The 23525-nt window shown below is 45.7% G+C and overlaps 1 protein-coding gene across 1 annotated transcript in view; it reads left to right on the top strand.

Moving 5' to 3' along the window:
- SORL1 (sortilin related receptor 1) overlaps positions 1 to 23525 on the top strand; it is an 852839-nt gene that overhangs the window by 802599 nt on the left and 26715 nt on the right. Inside the window, exon 44 of the mRNA XM_078682321.1 lies at positions 228 to 402. Within this exon, the coding sequence (XP_078538447.1) occupies positions 228 to 402 (175 nt within the window). The remainder of the gene's footprint in view (positions 1 to 227; positions 403 to 23525) is intronic.

A 23525-nucleotide genomic window follows, 5' to 3' on the forward strand; every position in this document is an offset into this window, starting at 1 on the left:
GTGAGGCTTGTTGTCACTATACTATTTTCCACAAGCTGTTATTGTTTTTGACTCTCTAAGCCTGCAAATTTCAGATTTGCCGCCTTATTTGTAAGTCAATATGTAAACGTTGCTGTTCTAACACAGTTACAGACGTTTCTCAAGATGTGTAATGATGGATACTTTTTTCGAGTGAAAATAATGCGTATTAACATATATTAACCTATTAATATTTGAAATGATTTCAGATCTACATTCTTACAGTAAAAGATTTGATAAGAAAGACTGATAAAAATTTCAAGGTGATCACGCGCAATGGTACTGTGGAATATGCCATTGGAAAGCTTGAGCCTGGCGGAAAATATAGTGTAACTGTCCAACTAAAGAACATGAGCAAGGAATCCTCTATAAAGATCACCACTGGTAAGGGTAAAATTGGACAGTCAAATTCCACATTTGATGAGAACTTATTTTGTCTGTTTTTTGTTTTGTTTTATTTACAGTAGATAAATACAGCACTTTGATTCCATTTGGCTTTATCAGAAGGACTAAATATATGGAGCTAAAAGTGAGCAGGGGTAGAGAAAATACAGAGTGTGACAATGCATAGGTATCAAACGATAAAGTACAGAAAGGAACAGTGAAACTGGCGACAGTCCAACTATTAATTTGAAGAAACAAAACACAATCATAATAAATTATTGCAGGACAACACAAAAAATGACGGGGAAATGTTGAATCAGTCTCAGCTACTGGTAGGCACTATGGGTCACTTTCCATTCACTAGATGTTAGCTTGCCTGCACCATATTTTTGACGCTGTCCCTCCTGATAACGGGATGTCCATGCATACTACACAGTTCACCCATTGCAGCCCAGGCACCCTTACTAAGATACTCCACCAATCTATTCTTTGGAGACGCCAGAAGCTATCCGTTTGCTTATAGTGGATGAATGGTATATGCCTGAACAGCAGAGATCAGTTTGCACTATTGAACTGTGAGTTCGAGTCCTGCTGGAAATGCGATTTAGAATTCGTTTTTGTCTAGAGGTGTACATAATTGCCTTTTGTCATCCAGTTCCAAATTGCAAGGTAGATGTGTATACAGATTTTCTCCACAATTAGATTGTTATAGCCATTTTTCTTTGTGACGTGGTGTTTCATGATTCAATATTATTGTGGTTAATGTGAATTAGTGTTTTTCTTTCTGCAAAAAGCCTCTATCAGATTCTGTGAATCTGATAGAGGCTTCTAGCTACAGATTCCTTACCTTTGACTTTCCTAGTCATCAGACTGGATCCGTAAACATTTTGCGTGAGCAGTATCCCTGTTCGTCATTAGGTGGCTCTGTCCGGCTCCATGTGATGTTGCCGGCATTGTTGGCATTGGTTGTGACATTGCAGTCACCTAAATTGGCGCCACCCAGACACGCAGCATCAGTTTTTTCTTTCCGCACCAGTTACCCCTCTGTATTTTTTTGACAGGCTTTTTTCGAAGTTTTGGTAAGAGATTTTTTTCTTGTGTGTCGAGGGATGAACGTAGACAGGTAGGTTTCAAGCCATGTGCACCTGTTAATGTGCCATGTCCGTAACCAACCCCTATATGGTCTGTTTGTGGGGTCTAAAGCTCGACCACAACTCAGCGTTGTGCGCCACTGTCGTGCCATGGCTCCGAATGCCTTGCGTGAGCAATCCATGAAGCTCCTTGTGGCCCGGCAGTCAACATCCAGCTCAACTCCTCGGAGGTCCTGGTCCCGTTTGAAGAAGAAAAGGTCGTGGAACTACTCCAGCTGCCACAAGTCCAATTCTTTGCACTCGAGGTCCGCTGGACACTCAGAATTGGCATACGAAGAAGTCCAAATGGGCTGTTATCCGTTGACAAGATAGGTAAGGAGCATCAATGCTCTAAGCAAAGTTCCGCAGAATATTTGCTGGGTTTGACTCTGAGGCTCCTCCCATTTCCGGGAGCTGGACCGACCCCGCTCAGATGAAAGAATTTACGAGGCCATTCGCCACATATTTGTGTGGGCCCACCCCTCTGGTGTGCCTTCGGTACCACCGGGGTTGGAAGACGTCCCACCAGGCTCCATGGCGCCGGCTCTGGCCTCAGCACGAGTGGGGGTCTCATCGATCAGATTTCGGGTCGGCGCCGGTTGTGCGAACGCAACCTTCCCCGGCGCCAGCCCCATCGTTGATGCCATCGGCTCCAACTCGTTTCTGATACCTGACAACTCGAATTGACGTCAGTGGACGTTGGGTCCGGCACCAACGGAGCCCAAAGTTCTACGTTGTTGCCTGTTCATTTTGAAGAGGTTTCAGGCATGGGAGAAGAATAGGAGGGGGGTCTCTGGACCCTTTGGAACACAAGTTGGGGGCTCCTTGTGAGCAATTGGACTAGTATGAGGAGCTTGGAGAGGCCAGTGGACTGGACACATCTCCATATACTGGTATGCTCTCTCCACCTAGTGTGGGTTAAGAGGAAGGGGTGTCTTATGCTATGGTGGTGAGGAGGGCAGCAGAGATCCTGGACCTGGAGTGCCCACAGTGCAGGTCAAGACTAATCTCTTGACCAAAGTGCTTCAACCCGGGTCTTCCTTGTCCGATCCCCTTTTGCACTTTAATGAAGCACTGACAGATGTCCTTCTAAGCATGCAGGCCTACCCTAGCACAGGGGCTCCTATGAAGAGGACAATTGCATACCGCCGTCGCCCTGAGCTGGGTGATCGAAGTTTCCTCAACCTGCACCTTACCCCTGAGAGCTTGGTGGTTCATGCTGCAACATCCCATAATACGTTCCTTTCCGCTCCTCCGGATAGGGAATCCAAGAGACTAGAGGCACTTGAAAAAAATATGTTTTCTTCCACCAGCTTTGTATTGCGGTTGGTCAACACTGCATGCTTATTGGGCCATTTCTCACACACCTTATGGGAAATGGTTGCGCAATTGCTGCCACAAGTCCTGGAGGAGGCCCCGACCGTGCTCTCACATGCAGTGGAAGGTGAGAGAGATGTACCAAAGTTCACCATTAGGTGTGGCTTAGATACGACTGACTCGCTGGATAGAGCTGTTTCATCAATGGCTTCTCGGGTGATGACCAGGCTAGCCTCATGGACGTGCCCTTTGACAGGACTCTTCTCTTTGGTGAGAAAGCAAACTCGGGTTTGGAGTGCTTCAAGGAATCTCGTGCTATGGCCAGATTCATGGGCATCTCTGTTAGACCTAGTGGCCAGTCTACCTTTCGCCCCTTTTATGGCAACGGAAGGGGTGATCTCCCGCGTCAGCCATATCCCAGATAGCATCCTGTACAGACTCCCCAAGTTGTGTGAGGATGTGTACACGGTACATTTTGACTTTGTGGGAATGGTAGCCAGAAGACGTCTGCCACTTAGCCCCCGGCAGCTGCAGCCTCCAAACATTCCTAGTTTGGTTCTACAAGACCATGTCACTCCAGTTGGAGGGAGAATTCAACATCAACTCCTGTTCTAGAGGTCCATTACATTGGACAAATGGGTCTAGCTGATCATTCGGGCTGGCTTTTCCCTTTCTTTCTTTTCCTTCTCCTTTACCGCCAACTCAAGAACGGCTGGGGAGGAATATCTGTTATTACTCAGTGAAGAAGTTGCAGCTCTCCTGGCCAAGGGAGCTATAGAAAAGGTTACGTTTTCAGAAGTAGGCAGTGGTTGTTACTCCTGCTACTTTTTGATACCGAAAAAGAGCAAAGGTCTACGGGCTATTCTGGACCCCTGGACCATCAATCTCTTGCTCAAAACTGAGAAATTAAAGATGCTCATGTTAGTGAAGGTCTTGTCTGCCCTAGACCAGGCAGACTGGTTGGTAGCATTGGACTTGCAGGATGCGTATTTTCACATTTCCATTCGGCCAGCCCACAGCTGTTACCTGCGGTTCAGGGTGGACAATGAGCACTTTCAGTTCACTATGCTGCCTATTGGCCTTACCAGCACCCTTCGGGTGTTTACCAAGGTGATGACGGTGGTCAAAGCTCATCTGTGCAGGTTCGGGGTGTCGGTCTTCCTCCTACCTTGATGATTGGTTGTTGAAGGCATCCTCGCCCAGGCTGTCTTCTCCCACCTCAAGACAACTGCGGACCTCTGCTTTTGCTGGGGTTCTTTATAAACATGCTGAAGCTGTACCAGACTCCTTCTCAGATGCTCCCTTTCATTGGAGCTGTTCTGGACACAGTGTAGTTTAGTGTTTAACCTCCCAAGCAGCTAATCCAGGATATTCAGGTTATGATACTAATGTTTCAGCCTCTTTCCTGGATTTTGGTGAGAGTGACTCTGAGGCTGCTGGGATTCATGGCTTCCTGCATCCAGTTGGTTAATCACTCCAGATGGCGTATGTGGGCTCTGCAGTGAGACCTGAAGTTCCACTGCGCGCGGCATCAGGGGAATCTCTCTGATGTGGTCCAGATCTCAGATGGAACTGCAAAAGATCTGCAGTGGTGGTTAACGAACTGCGATTATGTTAGAGGCAGACCCTCTTTGTTCCGCAACCAGATCTCACAGTAGTGACAAATGCATCATTCCTGGGATGGGGCGGTTATCTGGGAGAGGTGCAGATCAGGGGACACAGGTCTCCGGCGGAGTCGGGGCTCCACCTTAACTTTTGGAGCTTCGGGCGATCTGGCTAGCATTGAAAGTATTTTTTCCCCCTTTGAAGGGGAAGTTGCTGCAGGTGTTCACGGACAACATGATCGCCATGTAGTACTGCAACAAGCAGGGCGTGGTGGTGTCCTGGAGTCTTTGTCAAAAGGCCTTAAACCTCTGCACGTGGCTGAAATAGCAGGGCATGACCCTGGTGGTTCAACACCTGGCAGGGTCTCTAAACGCCATGGTGGGCAAACTCAGACGTTGATGCCAAGCAAATCACAAATGACGTCTCCAGTCTGAGGTGGCGTATGGTCTCTTTCAGCAGTGAGAAGAGCCTTGTTTAGATCTGTTCGCCTCTGAAGAGAACAGCCAATGTGAGCAGTTTTGTGCACAGGAGTTTTCAAGGCGGCTATCGCTCACCAATGCTTTTCGTCACAAGTGCAGCTCATGTCTTTAAAGAAGATCAAGAACAACAGGGCCCAAGTCATTCTTGTCGCTCCAGACTGGACACAGAGAGTCTGGTATCAAGAGCTTCTTCGAATGAGCCTCAATACTTAGATTTGGCTTCCTCTTCGGGAGAATATTCAGTCGCAGCAGCAGGGGAGGGTCCTCCACCCGAACCTTTCGACTATCTGCCTCCTTGCGTGAAGATTTATTGGTGACAGTTGGTAGTTTTCGACTTTCCTCCTGAAGTATGTCATGTAATCTTGGCAGCCTGGCGGCCCTTCACTAAGACTGTACACGCCTCCTGTTAGCAAACGTTTGACAATTATTTTACAGAAAGGTCTATTGATCCTTTTTCTGCTTCTTTGTCTGATATGTTTCTTTCTATTCTAACCCTTGCCCAGCAGTACTCTGCTTTGGGTACTCTTAAGGGTTATCTTTCTGCTCTGAATTCTTTCTCGCGGCTGCTGGACCAACTCTCTTTGTTCAAATCCCCTATGGTAAATAGGTTCTTAAAAGGGCTTGTACATATGTTTCCACCTACGCCCTTTATCATGCCACAGTGGGATCTCAATCTGTGTCTCACATATCTCATATGTGCTCTCTTTGAGCCTTTACACAAATGTCCCCTCCTGCTGTTTACTATCAAGACAGCCTTTCTATTGGTGATAACATCTGCCTGAAAGGTGAATGAAATGCAGGCTTTGTCATCCAAACCTCATTTCCATATGACATTCTTCGATAAGGTGGTGCTTCGCACCCGTGCCTCATTTCTTCCAAAAGTGGTGACTCCATTCCACCTGGGTCAATTGGTCATGCTGGCCATCTTTTTTGCTCCCCTACATCCCTCTAAGGAAGAGGAGCATCTCCATCGCCTGGACCCAAAAAGAGCATTGCGTTCTTCCTTGACCGCACAAAAGAGTCCTAGGTGTACAAAAAACTCTTTGTGTTTTATGTGGGAGCTAAAAAAGGCCAGGCAGTGCAGAAGCAAACCATTTTACGCTGGGTCGTTATCTGCATTTAAATCTGCTACACCCTGGCTAAGAAGCGGCCTCCGGGCTTGCAAGCCCATTCTACCAGGTGGAAGGCTTTGACCAAAGCGTTGGATCGTGGAGTACTAGTCCTGGACATCTGCCAGGCGGCAACATGGGCTTCATTGCACACATTTGTGAAACACTAATGCCTGGACAGTCCGCTCTGTAGGGACGGGCATTTCACCTGTTCGGTCCTGCAGGATTTTTTAGTCTAGAAAATCTGTCTGCAGCCCACCACCAGGTTGTATGACTTAGGAATTTTTTCAAAGGTAAGGAATCTGCAGCTTAAAGTCTCTATCAGATTAACAAGTTACTTAGCTTTAGTAATGCATTATCTGATGGAGACAATATCTAGCTGCAGATTACTTACAGACCCACCCATGCCTGCCCACTCTGCGGACTCATTTATAGGGCAAGGATTGCTCGGTAAACATCACTTACAACGAAACTTTTACAACGCACTACCATTACAATGCGGTCATTACAACGCAAACTATTACAACGCATTGCGCTGGGGGGCGCTCTAGGATAGGGAATAGGTTCATTTACTATCCAATAACCTTCCCTAGTGTTCACGGGGACTGGAGTTGGAATAGTAAATTAAACTATTCACTATCCAACACCCAAAAGCGCTATGCGTTGTAATGGTATGCGATGTAAAAACCGCGTTGTAAAGGCAGGCGTTGTAATAGCCTGCGTTGTAACGTCATACATCCGGATTGCTCCCTTTGCAGAGCCCTAGTTATGACAACCAATAGTCAGTTCACTGCATGGCTCTGCGCTTCTGTCGTGGAAAAAGTTTTAAGAAAAAACTGACGCAGCAAGCCTGGGTGTTGCCTATGTATGTGACCGCAGTGTCATACCTGACGTCAACGGAGCCGTACAAAGCCACCCGACGGCACGCAGGGGTACTGCTCACGCAAAAAGTTTCCAGATCCAGTTCGGCACCTGGGAAATTAAAAGGAATGGAATCTGCAGCTAGATATTGTCTCTACCTGATAATGCATTACCGAAGGTAATTAACTTGTTTTTTATTTAGGGTGAATATGCTGCCTCAATTACTGGTTATTACACTTCAGTTTTAAAGTGCTGAATACAGGCATTCTGGGAAAGCAATTCACTAACATTGGCACTGAGTGTTGATTTGAAGAGTTGTACACCATTGTGCGAACAGTAGTATTTTTCTGCAGCACCCAATGACAACTGAATTCTGACCTAGCAGAAGTGGACAAAAAAATTAAATATTAGAAAATGAGTTTGATAAACAGAAAAATTGTAATAAGCATAGGTAGCCATCAAAATTAGAAATTGAGTTTGCTAAAACAAAGTGTAACAAGCATAAGGACTTAGCTCAGAGGCGGTCTTTAAGCTTCACCAAGTAAGTTTATGTCAATAAGTAAAAAAGAAAAGTCTCATTGAGGACAATCATGAGTGAAGGAGCAGAAGTATATGCAGGAACACTATTGTTATTTAACAAATCACATAGCATTTAGTGCAAATAGTAGTGCCCTGTTCCTACATCCAAAACACCGTGGCAATTAAAAACAGACTACAATCCAATCTCGTTTTAATAATGTGCACTTTGAAATATAAGAAGTCCAATAGCCGTCTTTCCCTCAGTTTGGGAAGGGAAATGCTCAGTAAACTGAACATGCATTTTAAAAAAATTACTCTGTTCCTCTTGTCTTTAAAACATGTAGTAGGTGTGCATAATTCAGACAAAGAGAAAAACCAAAACTCAAATGTTTCTCAAGAATATTTGCTTAATGGGTGAATTGAGGGGGGTGGTGGCAACAGTAGGTAAATACTTTTAATGTAGATGTTTAAGTCCATTAAAATGCATATCAACCTAGTGTTTAATCTTTTTTTGTTAAAAAGTTATTACAATTCGATCACGATAAAAACACATGGTGTAAAACGCTTAAACACAAGAGCTGCAGATTAAATTCTGCACATTCGATCTTAAATACAAACTTCAATAGAAATCAATCTGAGCTGCTCCTAACATACCAGATAAAGTGCAAGTAACACTTAGTTTAAGAGTGCCTCATGGGTGCAACCTGAGGTGTAACTCTAAATGTGTTATTCCAGAGTGGTGGTAAAGTAAACTTATTGCAAACAGAGTTTCTGTTTAGAACCTCATTGTGCAACCCAAAAAGATGTAAATTACAAACATACATGTGAAACAAACATTGATAGCTACTGTTTCTAAAGCCTCATTTTTATTAAAACAATATAAAGAGGCTGCAATTCTCACAATTCTATGTTAACTGACACTAGTTTTAAAAATTTAGTGAGATTTGTATTTAAGGCGGAGTCCATTACCTTGAGACAAGCAATTACTGCTTGCCTACATGTACGTAGGTCACATTGGTTGAAAAGAGTTCATAGTAATCTCCTTCTTTCAAGCAGCAGACCAGGACACAGACACGTTAGGTGGATGATGTCCTCCTCCCGGTCTTACACAATCTGAATCTAATGTTGTTGATGGTATCATGCAAAGGCACATTGTGGATAAGATCTGGGAGAGAACCAAAGCGGTGACTGATAAAAGCTCTAACTGATAGAGGCATCCAGCTGCAGTTTCCTTAACTTTTTAATTCTCTCCAGCTGCTGGTCTGGATCTGGAAATTTTTCAACAGTACCTCTGCACGCTAGGGACAGTGTCGTACGGCTCCGAATGGCGTAAACTCTGGTCATGATATCAGTGGAGCCGTATAAGTCCCCTCCGGTGCGCGGATTGTGGGTCCTGCCAGAAACGAAAACCCAAGTCGTTAAAGGAGCCGCGTTTGAAGTTGATGGCGTATGTGTCATGATCTTCGGACGTTTCCCAGCTTCGGTCTTCATCGTCTAGGGAAGAGCATTTGCAGGGTCGACCTAGGAGCCAAAGCTGTTCTGGAGGAGGCCGTTCTCCGGGAAGTCAAAAGGTAAGCAGGTGAAGATGCAGCTTTCTCGGACTTCTCCGCGTGGACACTCCCTCTCTCATGGCTCCTCCTGTTTTATGGTCTTCCCATGTTTTCCGGGAGCCGGGGCATTGATGGCTCAGATGAAGGAATATTATAATTCCTTACACCTCATCTTTGCTAGCCCATCTCCCTCTGGAGCACCTTTAGGCCCTCGATGACGGTTGAATAGTTGGAGTCAAGGGGTCGGAGCCAGTCGGCACCGGTCGATGACAGCTGGTCCAGCTTTGGCGCAGGTCCACAGTCCTTCAGAATCTCGACCTACGATGCCAGACTTCATCCGATACCGACACTGACCGCGGCGGCAGTGAAGTTGCTTTTCCTCCTCCATGTAGCATCGTACGTCGTCGGATGCAGTCAACTATTCAGATTGAAGGGAATATGCAGTTTTTGATTCCATCTCAGAAAGAGGTTGTGGAAAGACTGCCTGTGTCGATTGAGGCAGGGCCTTTCAACCCATTTCCGACATTAATGTGCCTCAGAATGTGAAGAGCTGGTTGTCTGCTCTGGGAGAGGTTACTGCCTGGATTCTTCACCAGTTTCAGGGTTGATTTCTCCCCCTGGCCTTGCTATGGAGGCAAGTTCATCCTTGATAAACATGCTAAGGAAAGTGGCTACGGTTTTAAACTTGTCACTTCCTACGGTGCAAAGCTCCACAGACCCTTTGATTGAGGTCCTTTTTCAGGGACAGACAGGAGACAAACCTGTTCTATTTTGTGAGGCCCTTTTTCATATTTTGTTAGGTACTTGGGCCAAGCCTGAGTCGGGTCATTCGTGGACCGGGATATTGCACGTAGACACATGCCTATGCCTGGGGACCTGGTTTATCTTCATAGACATCCTTCCACACATAGCTTGTTGACTCAGGTTTTGACTTCTTCACAGCATGTATATTCTACACCTAAGACTCCAGTTGGTGGTAAGGAGACTAGGAGTTGTGATGTATGTGGTAAGCCCATCTTTGTTTCTGCAAGCTCAGCCTTGAGATCCAGAAATACGGCTTGTGTGCTGGGGCGATATTCCCATGCTTTATGGGTTTCACTACATAATATGTTGATATCTCTTCCGGATAACCTCCGCTCGGAGATTGGTGATTTGATTAGGGATGGTCAGCAGGCTGCTAGGCTTACCATAAGGTGAGGTATGCATACTACAGACTCAGTGAGTCGCACTATGGCATCAGCAGTGGGATTAAGGCGTCGTGCTTGTTTGGCAATTTTGAGTTTCTCTTAGGCTGTCCAGTCGACTTTGGTCGACATGCCATATGATGGTGCCCATCTTTTTGGGAGTCAAGCTGTTGCAGCATTAAGAGGCCTCCATGAAAGACCGAGTTCTTCTGAGTCCTAGCTTTCCATTTTTTGCTACTGGTGTAACTTATCTTAATACTTGAGATGCAGGCTATTTCGTTATAAGCGAGTAAGCTTTGTTTAGGGCATTTTACATGTCCGTTGTTCGTTTGATCACTTGGTGTTCTGCAAGAGCAGATGTTTTCTTCTCAAAACAATTTTTCCCTTTTCTATGTTGGTATTGATTTAGATGACCGCGGGAGGCCTTGGCCTCTGAGGATGACCTTTGTGCACAAGACGTTTTTGTCAAGAGACGTGTCTTCTTGTATAGAAGAATTTTTGACGCAAGGTTCTTTGAAGCAGTTCAGTATGCTAAAATGTGCATGTTGGAATGCCAGTGGTAAGTCTAGTATATAGGGACACTCTGGTCTTTACTTCTCAGAGTAATCAGCGTAGTATGTCCTCACTACTCTTCATCCTTCATTAAAGTCCTCTTGGACTTATGTTTTTTTTTTTTGGGTGCAGGTTTTTTTCTCCTTCTCAGCGGACAGCATAGCTACATTTTTATATGAGCTTGCAAATTGTGAGAATGAACTCAGAGTTTATGGTGTTTTCTTTGGCAGACAGGAGTTAGTGGCCTTCTCCTCTGTAGGAGGGGTTAGGTAATTCATTTGTTTATTACTAGAGCATGATGGGCTGAACTCTGTATCATACGCTGAGTGATAGGTAGTGCTGGAAACAAACTGATGGAGACTTCTAGCTGCAGTTTCCTTACCTGTTTTCGGTCATACAGTTTATGGTTGGAGTTTTTAGGCTTTATAGGAAGCTCTTCTTGTTATTCTTCCACAATGCATTTTGCATCTGTCTGGAGGTTATATATTACCACTTTTTTGGGTATGTGTCTATTTTCTCTGTGTTTTACAAGTCGTTGGGAAATCATGGCTGTTACTTTTTGAGGCGGACTTGTGATCAAATTGTGGTTCGTATCACAAGTGTTGCTGCATGCGCTTGTTGCTTACAAGGATTCGTTTTATATATTATTTCCTGTTAATGTTTTGTTTTTTCCTTATTTAATGTTTTGATACTGCACTAATAGGTGCATTCCCTTTTCTTCTTTCACTTGCCTTGGTTTTCCGAGTGTGCTCACGACTCGGAATCATGTTACGACTTGTGGACCATGACGCTGAAGGCCATGCAAGCGCAGGCTTTGTAGATAGCGAGGTCCTGCAGTAAATGTAGGCCACGAATCTTTGAGCTGTCAGACCTCTTGGAGTCTATTGTGACACAATTTTATATATATATATATATATATATATTATGTAGATGTCCAGGTGATGCACCTTTGTGGCCAAAATGTTTACTACTTGCTTAATGATATACTAAGTGTGTCGTGTTATTTCCCCTGAGGCGGAAGCCGGGGGTTTAGGCTGATGCTCATTTTAAAAAATATTGAAGTGTGTTATCTCCCCTGAGGCGGAAGCCGGGGGTTTAGGCTGCTGCTCATTTTTTTAAAAATTATTGAATTGTGTTGCGACGTTTAAATATTTAATTTAGGATCCTTTTTAAAACAATTTGCTGACCCTTGCTGGAATCGAACCCTGCTCCCCGCGCAGAGCGATCTAGGCTCTGACGCGGTCTGAGACAGGGCCGGCAGACATCTTGGGGAGGAATTGAGGTGAGTGGACTAGTTGTTGTCCCACCTTCTGCCCCCTCCATTCAATAAATGGAGACTGATTCCCGACAGCGCAGCAGGCGGGCGCAGCGGGCGAGCCGGCGGCGCGCCGAAGGTGCGCCAAAGGTAAGCCCGTCTGGGCCCGTCCGGGCCTGTACGGGACTAGGGGCTACCCCCCTAACATCTAGGACTGCCGATATCCCACTAAGAACATATACTAGGGACCAACTCCTGGCAATCAGAAGTGAGCACAAGTCTACCTGTAATTTTCTCTCTCCATATGTCAATGACCAGATGCCATGTAATGGATGTAATTTTAAGTTTACGGCTGATATTGTTACCCCTGATGTAGGCTCCTACTCATTAGCACTAATAAATTGCAGATCCCTGCGCAAGCATGCGCTGGAAATTTCATTACTCCTGGAAGAACGAGACCTGGAGGTACTCTTCTTAACGGAGACATGGACTAACGAGAGCTCCGACCCAGATATCGTAAGAGCTTTACCGCCTAATTATGCAATCATAAGACAAGACCGTACTGATGGAAGGGGTGGAGGGATTGCGATAATTTACAAAACATCAGCGATTTGCAGACAGGAGAAGGTCGCTATAGAAGGTTCAGAAAGTCTGTCCTTCTCCATTACACTGTCCCCGACCTGTACATGTACAGGGCTCCTTGTGTATAGGCCCCCTGGACCCCTCGGCCAATTTTGTGACGAGCTTGTGAGCTGCGCCATTAATCTCTCCTGCAATGCCCCTAACTTTACTATGCTGGGAGATTTTAATATTCATCTGGATGAAGGAGACTCCCATGCCTGTCAAAAACTGTTAACAGCTTTAGAGGTGATGGAACTCAAACAAATCGTTCTAGGTTCCACACATATAGCAGGTCACACTCTTGACCATTGTTATACCAATATGAACGCGCTGAAGTTCGAAAACTCAACAGTGGTTCCCTGGTCGGACCACAACCTCTTGTCCTTCTCCTTGACCCACTATAAGCAACCAATACAGACCAACGTCTCTAAAAAAATGTGTAGGATCTGGTCCAAACTCCCTGTGGACAAATGGACATCGGAACTTAGGAAATCAAAACCAGAGTATACTAATGACCCTATAGAGGCAAATGCGCGTTTTAATCATTGGCTAGAGGAATCCCTTGAGGTGACCCTGCCTAAAACTGAACTTTCCCATCGGAAAGGGGCGAATAAAAAAACGTGGTACACACCGGAGTTGAGAACACTCAAACAGATATGTAAACAGAAGGAGAGAAGGTGGAGGAAAGACTACGGTGAAGATAATAAAAAAGTTTACAGACTAGCATTACGCAATTATAAGCAGGCTATAAAAGTGACTCAGTCCAACTATTATCAGGAAAAAATCTCTTTAGCTGCTAGTTCCTCCAGGGAAATTTTTAACATTTTTAAAGCCTTGGTTACCCCTCCTACCCCTGTTATGGACTTGAATATGGCACTCCCGCGCTGCAGGGACTTGGCAAATTTTTTTGCCGCAAAGGTAGCGAATATCTATGCATCTTTTCAAGCGACTGCCACAGGTGACTGCAATAGGGCTAACCCCCCTTTGGCACAAGATCTACCTACGCTCAATGAATTCTCCCCTCTGGATGTCGACAAGGCCCAATTGCTTCTGGGCAATTTGAAATCTGGATCACCTAGTGACATAGCTCCACCAACCATCCTCAAGCTTGTCTCAAACACAGTAGCCCCTGTGATGCAGAATGTGATTAATACATCCTTGTCCTCAGGGGTAGTTCCAACCATGTGGAAACAAGCAAGAGTAAGAGCGTTAATAAAAAAGCCCAACCTCAATCCTGACGATTGTTCCAACTACCGTCCTATTTCCCTGTTGCCCACTGTTAGCAAGATTGCGGAAAAACATGTTAACTCTCTTCTATCCACCTTCATTGAGGCTAATAATCTGCTACATTACACCCAGACTGGGTTTAGATGTAAACAGGGTACTGAAACGTCCCTGGTGGCTGTAATTGAGGAAACCAGGAAGATTCTGGACGAAGGGAAATGTGCGGCTATACTATTATTAGACCTCAGTGCGGCCTTTGATACCGTTAATCACGCGATTCTCATTCAGAGATTGAGTGATATAGGTGTCACTGGGACCGCACTGAACTGGCTTAGCTCCTTCCTGTCCAATCGGACCTTTTCAGTATTTGAGGATGACATAGTTTCAGCCCCAATACAGCTCCAATGTGGTGTTCCCCAGGGGTCATCCCTCAGCCCTACTCTATTTAATATTTACATGAGACCTTTGGCTGAGGTGGTGCAACCCTGGGGAGTACAGTTGGTAACTTATGCTGATGATACTCAGCTTATCATCTCCCTGTCGGGGCAGGAGACGACTTATAACAACCTATCCTCCTGTCTTAGTAAAGTGCAGGATTGGATGAACGACTCTTTTTTGAAGCTTAATGGAGCTAAAACAGAGGTCATGATGTTAGGACATAAACCACCTACCTCTGTGGATATGTGGTGGCCGGACTCTTTGGGGCAGCCTCCAACCCCTAAGGAGCAAATTAAGAGCTTGGGAGTGTGGCTCGACCCAGCCCTTAATTTTCAGGTCCAAGCCCGGAAGGTAGCGGGGACTGGTTACGCCCTCATGAGAGCACTCAGAAAAATTTTAGGACTACTTCCCTTTGAGGCTAGAAGGATCCTAGTCCAATCCCTTATACTATCTCGATTAGACTATGCCAACGCAGTCTATCTAGGGGCCCCTAAAGGGACAATCAAGATCCTTCAGACCATCCAAAACTGTGCTGCCCGATTGCTACTAAACATCCCACGCAGAACCTCTGTCAAACCAGCATTGAGGCAATTGCATTGGTTGCCTGTGCAACAACGAATTCAATTTAAAGCGATGACTATTGCTCACAAAGCCCTGCATAACTCGGGACCAGACATTCTTGCACCCTTGTTTATGCCTTATCAAACATGCAGAACCCTGAGATCCAGCAATAAGAATCTACTGGCAATCCCCAGGATCAGGAGATCGCGCACCGGGGGCAGACGTTTCGCTCTACAGGTTGCAAAGCTCTGGAACAATCTTCCAGATGCTATCCGATGGGAGGAGAACCACCTTAGGTTTAGAAAAATGCTGAAAACCTTCCTATTCTGCTAAAGTTTATGGAGATGACTTGACCACATAAGCGCTGGGATGCCTTAGGGTAACCATGCGCTATAGAAATGTGTAATCATTCATTCATTCATTCATTAATTGATGAATATCAATATTAAATTCAAAACGATTAGTGTTATTTTAGTCTCTTTATCATATAACCTTTGAGTGGTCATGTTGTTCAAACAAAATTCCTTATTCCATGGCAGTATTATCGTTTATCTTTCTTTTGATTTTGATTCATCTTGGTTTAATGGAATGAGTTCTGAGAGTCTTTCTTTGAATTTTATCAGGAAATTATATTTCTTTATTTTTGTAAAGATGGCAGATATCATGACTTTTGTTTGACACACTGGCCTTTTGGCCATCGAGTTCTCTTTCCTTTTTGGGATAGAGGATAATGTCTGATAACTGGCAAATAGTTTTTTAAGAGTTTTTTTTCCCACGTTTCCTTCAAGGGCTGGTTCTCTGGAGCCTGTAGAGTTGCTTTTCATGTATATCTTCTGTGACAGTGATCATGGATTCTATCAAACGCCAAACTCTTGTTCTGCTATTCCTACGTACATTTGGTTGGTTGGTAGTTATGAACGGCTGGTTCCCTTTGAGAACTTTTGTAGGATTAGTACGTAGACCCTCCTCCAGAGGGGTATAGCTATGTTATTTAATTCAAAAGTTAAGGAATCTGCAGCTAGATGTCTCTATCAGATGTAAAAGTTACTTACCATTGGTAATGTAATATCTGGTAGAGACACAGTCTAGCCGCACATTCATTAACTGCCTGCCCATCTTCCCCACTCTGTGACTGACCTATGAGGTAAGGGTTATACCCTTTTTCAGTACTGGTTTTATATACCGGTGATCACTATTTCAACTTATGTTGGGACTCAACAAACCACTTAGCCTGGCCACATTGGTTTTGTTTCGAAGTTGGTATACCATCTGTTTCCAAGTGTGTGTGGTCAGTGTGGGGAGTGTCCTCAGTCACACTGGATTTTACACCTTGGTTGTGTTATGCCATTCAGTACCTTTGATGAATGGACTATAGAGTGTAAAGTTTTCTTCCCTTACATGAGGGTTATTCACCATGGCACAGGGTTTCACGTTACCCTATGTTGATTCTATTGGTGTTTTCTTTGAGAAACAGGTTGGGTATTAACATACCTTTTAATGTTTCTTCATTATTAATGTTTCAAAATGTTTGATCTTTTTGGCACACTGCTTCCACAACCTGTTTCTGTAGTTGATCCGCATTCTGGCTCAGAATGTTTTGCAGAAGAAACTGACGTCAGTGCGCCAGAGGGGTTTTATATGGCTCCACTGACGTCATGACCGGAGTCAACGTCCTCTCTGAGCCCTACAATGCCATTCCCCAGCGCGCAGAGGTACTGCTGAATAATTTCTGTATCCAGACTGGCATCTGGGGAGAATTCAAAAGTTAATGAATCAGCGGCTCGACTGTGTATCTACCAAATATTACGTTACTGAAGGTAAGTAACTTTTACTTTACTTGCAATGGCCGCCCATCTACTAAGTAAGGCTGAGGTTTAAGGGACTTGTAGGATCATCCATGAGTGGGATCTAGCTGCAAGGGCCTCTTTATCTTTTAGCATAGATATTTTTTCAGGACAGCATTAACTACTTTTTTTAATGATTCTGGAGGCAAAGAGCTTTCCCACAATGAACGAATCTGTAGGTTTTATCAAAAGAGACTAGCTTAAATATGACCAATATTGTTAGGACTCTGATTAGATTTGTCATGGGCACCTCGTTGGCGAGTTCATGAAGCCCTCACCCACCAACCTGGTTGGTGGCATGCTTCATCATCGGGCCCACCCAGTGACACCTAATGTGTCCCGGGTGTGCTGCGACGCCTGATTACAGCTGAGCTGGTATTTTACTGAGAGTGCAGTGTGAGGTGTAAAATGAAGTGTGAGTTAAAACGGCTTGGCGAGGGTCCCAGTACCCGAGGGTAAATTAAATTTTAATAACTGGGGCCCCGTCAGCGGTTAAAATAAGGCTTGGGGATGTTTAAGGGAGGCGGGTTACTACCTCCTACATCCATCAGTTGGTCGACATGTTTCAGCCAGTGCCTTAAACTAAATTTGGCTTTCCTCAGGACCTTTTTAAAATAGAGTGTAGTGCAGGTTAAAAAGGAGTGTAATCCAGGCTATGTGTTACACTCACTAAGGTGTTTCTCTAAGTGTGAGAGGGGGGGATTCCCTTCTCATATATGCCTGTACCAACAACATTGAAGACATAAACAAAACATGTAAGAAGAGGAGAGTCAAATAGGCGTCTTCGCCACATAGTCATATACATAGAGTGCCGAATCTACAGTGCTCAGTGGGTAGACTACAGTCGGCAAAAGTGTAATGGCACTGGTGGTACCATTATTGTGATTATCACAAATAATTGGGGGTGGTGTCGCTAAAACACGGGTATCACACATATGCATGAGATACAAAGTGTGATGGGGCGTAAGTAAACACTCTTACGCTTAGATTTTGCAGCCAATGCTTCCAGGAGTGAAGCGGTAAGGGGTTGACCCTGTAGGGAAATAATGTTGGCCACTGGGAGTTAGAGACCTGTAAGGAGGGAAAAGCGCTTACCCAGAGATTGTTGCTTGGAGGTTGTTATACTCACAGCTTTTCTGGTCAGAGCCTGCCTTTTACCTGTTGCACCGTCCTCGTACTCCGGTAGAAAGAGCTGGAGTTTCTTGTTCGTTTTTATATGCTTGCTAATTGGTTAACTATCTGCACCTGTAGCTGGGAGTAAGAGAAGAAAAACTACCCCGGGTGTGTTCCTAGCTGTCTGCTCATGGGCGGTGGAAAGACACTAGTCTCTTGCACATGAGCGGTGCTGCTTGTGTCTATTGCGCATGAGCGGGGGTGAGACACTAGTTGGTGGAAAGACAGTAGTCTCTAGCACATGCGCGGTGCTTCTTGTGTCTATTGCGCATGAGCGGGGGTGAGACACTAGTTATTAGTGCTGTTGCGCGGTAGACTATGTGTTGTGTTGAAGTCTGCAATCTGCCACTTTCAATAGTGCGGGCATGGGATTAAAGGAGGTGCATTTAGCATGTGACTGAGTTCCAAGGGATCGCATCGTTCAGGCCATTGATGTGTGAGGAAAGGCGATAGATCCAACGCTGTTCTTTGCTCATTAGTCTTCTTTCATTGTCTAATGCCTGCTCAGGGATTTGGCCACTGGGAGTTAGAGACCTGTAAGGAGGGAAAAGCGCTTACCCAGAGATTGTTGCTTGGAGGTTGTTATAGTCACAGCTTTTCTGGTCAGAGCCTGCCTTGTACCTGTTGCACCGTCCTCGTACTCCGGTAGAAAGAGCTGGAGTTTCTTGTTCGTTTTTATATGCTTGCTAATTGGTTAACTATCTGCACCTGTAGCTGGGAGTAAGAGAAGAAAAACTACCCCGGGTGTGTTCCTAGCTGTCTGCTCATGGGCGGTGGAAAGACACTAGTCTCTTGCACATGAGCGGTGCTGCTTGTGTCTATTGTGCATGAGCGGGGGTGAGACACTAGTTGGTGGAAAGACAGTAGTCTCTAGCACATGCGCGGTGCTGCTTGTGTCTATTGCGCATGAGCGGGGGTGAGACACTAGTTATTAGTGCTGTTGCGCGGTAGAGTATGTGTTGTGTTGAAGTCTGCAATCTGCCACTATCAATAGTGCGGGCATGGGATTAAAGGAGGTGCATTTAGCATGTGACTGAGTTCCAAGGGATCGCATCGTTCAGGCCATTGATGTGTGAGGAAAGGCGATAGATCCAACGCTGTTCTTTGCTCATCAGTCTTCTTTCATTGTCTAATGCCTGCTCAGGGATTTGTTCGATGACTGTCAATGTGAGGTCATTGGGGGTATGGCCATGGGTGATGAAGTGGTTGGTTAATTTACTGATGTTTTTCTTACACCTAATGGTGCTTCTGTGCTCAGTGACCCTAGTGCGTATTTTGCGGGTGGTCATGCCGATATAGCGGAGACCACAGGAGCAGCTGAGAAGGTAAATCACACTACGCGAATTGCAGTTGGTGTGGCTGCGTTGTGTCCACACCTTGTTAGGTTCTAGGGTTAGAGTTTTGGTGTGGGTGGTTAGGTGACACACACTGCAATCATTGCAGGGGTAGTGTCCAGTTACTTTTGGTAGGCCCCATGCATTCAGAATGGTGTTCGGTTCTTGTGTGTTATGCGTTTTGGGACGGGTGTTAACTAGTTGGTCCTTCAAGTTATTGCTTCTCTTGTAAGCAAAACGCGGTATGTCCCACTGCCTCTGGCCAGAATTCAAGATCTTCCAGTTGTTCTTAATGAGTTTGGCTACCTCATTGGAGGCTGTGTTGCATGTAGTGACGCAGGTGATAGGTTGTTCCTGTTCCTCTTTAGCTGTGGTTTCAAGGAGGGCCTCTCTATTCTGGTTCCTGGCCCTCTTCCTGGTTTTAGAGATGATGGCTGGTGGGTAGCCCCGGGCCTCCAGTTTCTTGGATAGTTCAGCGGACTGTTTTTTATAGTCTGCTATATCACTGCAATTCCTGCGTATACGTAAGAATTGCCCGAAGGGAAGGTTCTCCCGTAGCGGGCGTGGGTGGAAGCTTGTGAAGTGGAGTAAAGAGTTTCTGGCCGTGGGTTTATAGTAGGTTGTCGTGGTGAGTCTGCCATCTTTGACTGTTATATTTAGGTCCAGGAAAGCAAGTTGATTTGCACTGATAGTGCTGGTGAACTTAAAGTATGGGTCCCTGCCGTTGAGCCAGATGAGGAATTGATCCAGGGTTGTTTGTGGACCCTCTTATATCACAAGGATGTCGTCAATACAACGGCGCCATGCAAGGATGTGGTTGGCATAGGGGTTTGTGCTGTCAGCAATGTGCGTGCGTTCGAATTGGTGGACGTAAAGACCTGCTACGCTTGGGGCGAAAACGCTGCCCATGGATGTTCCATTGGTCTGGAGGTAGAGGGTTCCCTCATATTCAAAAGTAATTTTCCTTTAGTGCCCGTGTGGCGCATTGGAGGATGAATTCTCTGGGGGTGTGGTAGGGCCATGGTGACTCCCTGAGGATGTCCCTGAGTACTTTTATTGTGGCTTCTTGGGGTAGGCTGGTATAGAGGCTCTCAATATCCAGCCCTACAAGAAGTTGGGTCTCAGTGTTAAACTCCATGTTGTAGATCACTTGTAGTAAGTGTTTCGTGTCCTTGATATAGCTGGGCGTTTGTTGCACTAGCGGATTGAGAAAAAAGTCGCAGTAGCTTGACAGCGGCTCTAAGAGCGAATTGATACCAGACACTATGGGTCTGCATGGTGGGGGGATTTTGCCCTTGTGTACCTTGGGTACAGTGTAGAAGTATGGTATTTATTTATTTTATTTATTTTATTCGATTTATATAGCGCGTTATAACCCAGGGGTCTCTAAGCGCTTGTCCAGTAAACACAGCAGAAATCCTGAAAGGGCCCGTCCCTGGAGTTATAGCCCACCCCAGGCCTTCTGGAAAAGAACGGTTTTTAACTTCTTCCGGAAGGACAACAAATTAGGTTCCTTACGCAGCTCCGCCGGTAGATTATTCCAGACTGCTGGGAGGGTATTAGAGATGGCCCGACCGCCCACTGTCGCCAGTCTGAAGCGTGGTTGGAAAAGAAGGGTTGCTTCCGCAGATCTTAGCGCCCTACCCGGTTTGTATGGAATCAGGCGGGTCTTAATGTATCTTGGTGCCTTACCATAGAGCGATTTATGTGCAATACATAAACCTTTGAAGTGCACCCTCTGTCTTATAGGGAGCCAATGCAGCTCGCGCATAAGTGGGGACACATGCGTGCTCCTGGGTTTCTTATGAATGAGCCTAGCGGCATCATTCATCACCACCTGAAGTTTGTCCAAGAGTTTTTGGGGCAATCCTAAATAAAGCGAATTACCGTAGTCCAACCTTGCTAATATCATTGAGGACACCGCTCGTCTCAAGGTGGAATAGGACAATAGTGGAGCAACTTTCCTAAGTTGCCGGAGCAGGCCAACACAGGTTCCTACCACCGTGGTGATTTGCTTCCGCATGGAAAGTTTATCATCCACATGGATGCCTAGGCTTTTTACTGCTACTGCTGGCTCCGGGGGCGGCCCAAGTTCCCTAGGCCAGAACCCGTCGTGCCATGGATTGCCAGCGATGGTAATAGGTAGAACCTCCGTCTTGTCCGGGTTAATTTTTAAGGAGTTCAGCGACATCCAATTAGCTGTGTGCTTAAGAATGGTTTGCAGAATTTGCTGACGCCCCAGGGACATTATCCATTTGGATAATGATTTGAGTGTCGTCAGCGTAGTTATAAACCTGACAATCCATTTGATTAAGAAGTGAAATCAAAGGTTGGAGGTATATATTAAATAACAGGGGCGACAAAGCCGACCCCTGTGGCACTCCGCAGGAAATTGGTGTTGCAGTGGAGAGCAGTTCTCCCAGCTGAACTCTTTGTGTCCTCCCTTGTAGGAAAGAAGCAAACCAGGCATGGGCTGTGCCCTGGATGTCGAAGTCCCTCAGCCGCGACAGAAGTTGTTTATGACACACGGTGTCAAACGCCGCGGAGAGGTCTAACAACACCAGGGCACCAGGTATCTTCTTGTCTGCCCTATTCCTGAGCTCATCCACAATCGACAGCATGACCAGTTCCGTGCTGTGATTCGCACGGAACCCCGATTGATTTGGTTCCAACAGATCGTTCCTTTCTAGATGGTCAGAAAGCTCGGACAGAACATGCTGTTCCAGCACTTTGGCGAGGAAAGGGATCTGGGAAATAGGCCTAAAGTTTTTTAGGCATTTCACATCAGCCCCCGGTTTTTTTAGCAAGGGAATCAACCTTGCCTCCTTGAAGGCTGAAGGAACCTTGCCTAGTGCTAAGGATGAGTTCAAGAGAGTCAAAACCTCCTCTTCTATTCCTGGCATAGCCAGTTTGAATACTTCAGGGGGACAGGGATCGGCCTGGGAGCCGGACTTAACTCGCCCCATAAGCAGGGACAGTTCTTCTTTCGTGATTGGAGGAAGCCTGTCCAGAGGTTTGTCCACCAGCTTTTTAGTCGACGTAGCCTGTGGGGGGCAGGCATGTATGGGGGTACAGGCAATTTCCGAAATAAGGTCTTTTATTTTACTAGTTAAGAAGTTCTGAAACCTCTGACAGTCCTCTAAAGTAAACTCCGGCCTTTGTTCTTTTACTTTCCTGAGTTCATTTAGGACTTGAAAGATTTCTTTCTGAGGGTCTTTGGCTGTAGTGATCCTTTCCTCGTAGAAATCCGCCTTCCTAGCTATTATTGCCCGTTTGTAATTCGCTAATTCTAGCATGTAAAGACTTCTCGCCTTAGTGTCATAGGCTCTGCGCCAAGCTCTCTCCGTCTTGCGTAGAGCTCTCTTCTTCTCCCTTAAAGAGTCATTGTACCAGGGAGACCCTGGGCCTCTGTTTACTAAGTTGACCCTGCGTGCTGGCGCCACATAGTCGGCCGCCCTTCGAAGTCTAACATCTAGATTGCTACAAAGAACATCAGGGTTCTCATCTTGACGGTTCTGAGATGGATTAGCTAAGAGATGTGCCACCATTTTGTCTCCATTGATGTTCTTCCATTTCCTCACCAACCTCTGTCCTTCTACAGGTTTAGTTTTTTGTGGGTTCATCAGGAGATCTCCCTTCAATAAGTAATGATCCGACCAAACACACGGTCGCGTGATCATCGCTCCCTGTACCGGTAGTGACGTCCACACCAAATCGAGCGTGTGACCTTTCACATGTGTCGGCCCCTTTACTTGTTGGGTTAGACCTAACGATGATAATGCCTCATCAATGTGGCTAGCCTGCCCTTCTCTCGGGGTAGTTTCCCAATGATAATTAAAGTCTCCCGAGATGACCAAATTATCATATCTCGAGCGCAGGTCCTGCACTAATTTCAAAAATAGGTCAGGGAATTCCGGCATAGCCCAAGGAGGACGATACACTACCAGGACAGTCAAACAATCTGTCCCCAGTCTAAGTTTAACACCTAAAACCTCCGCCCCGCCCAAATTTTCTGCTAAAATTGTTTCTCCCCGCATACGATCAGCAAAGAAAAGTGCCACCCCTCCACCTCTTTTCTCTCCCGCTCTATTATAGTGTAGGACCGAGAAATTTGCCGGTATGGCAGCCACAAGATCCGGTAGCGAGGAATCCTCCAGCCATGTCTCCGTGATTCCCAGCACATCAAACTCTCCATCCTCCAATAATGTAAACACCTCTCCATTATTTTGACTTTCTGGGGGGCAGAGGTACTCTGCTTCTTGCTTAGAAATATGTTCAGCATCGCAGGCATTCTTTATTAGTGTCTGGATAGTGTTCTGAAGAGTGACAGTGGGATCTTGTTCCAATCTTTTGTAGTTTCTGGTGTC

This window comes from Lissotriton helveticus, chromosome 3_1 (assembly GCF_964261635.1).
Source record: "Lissotriton helveticus chromosome 3_1, aLisHel1.1, whole genome shotgun sequence".
NCBI classification, from domain to species: Eukaryota; Metazoa; Chordata; class Amphibia; order Caudata; family Salamandridae; genus Lissotriton; species Lissotriton helveticus.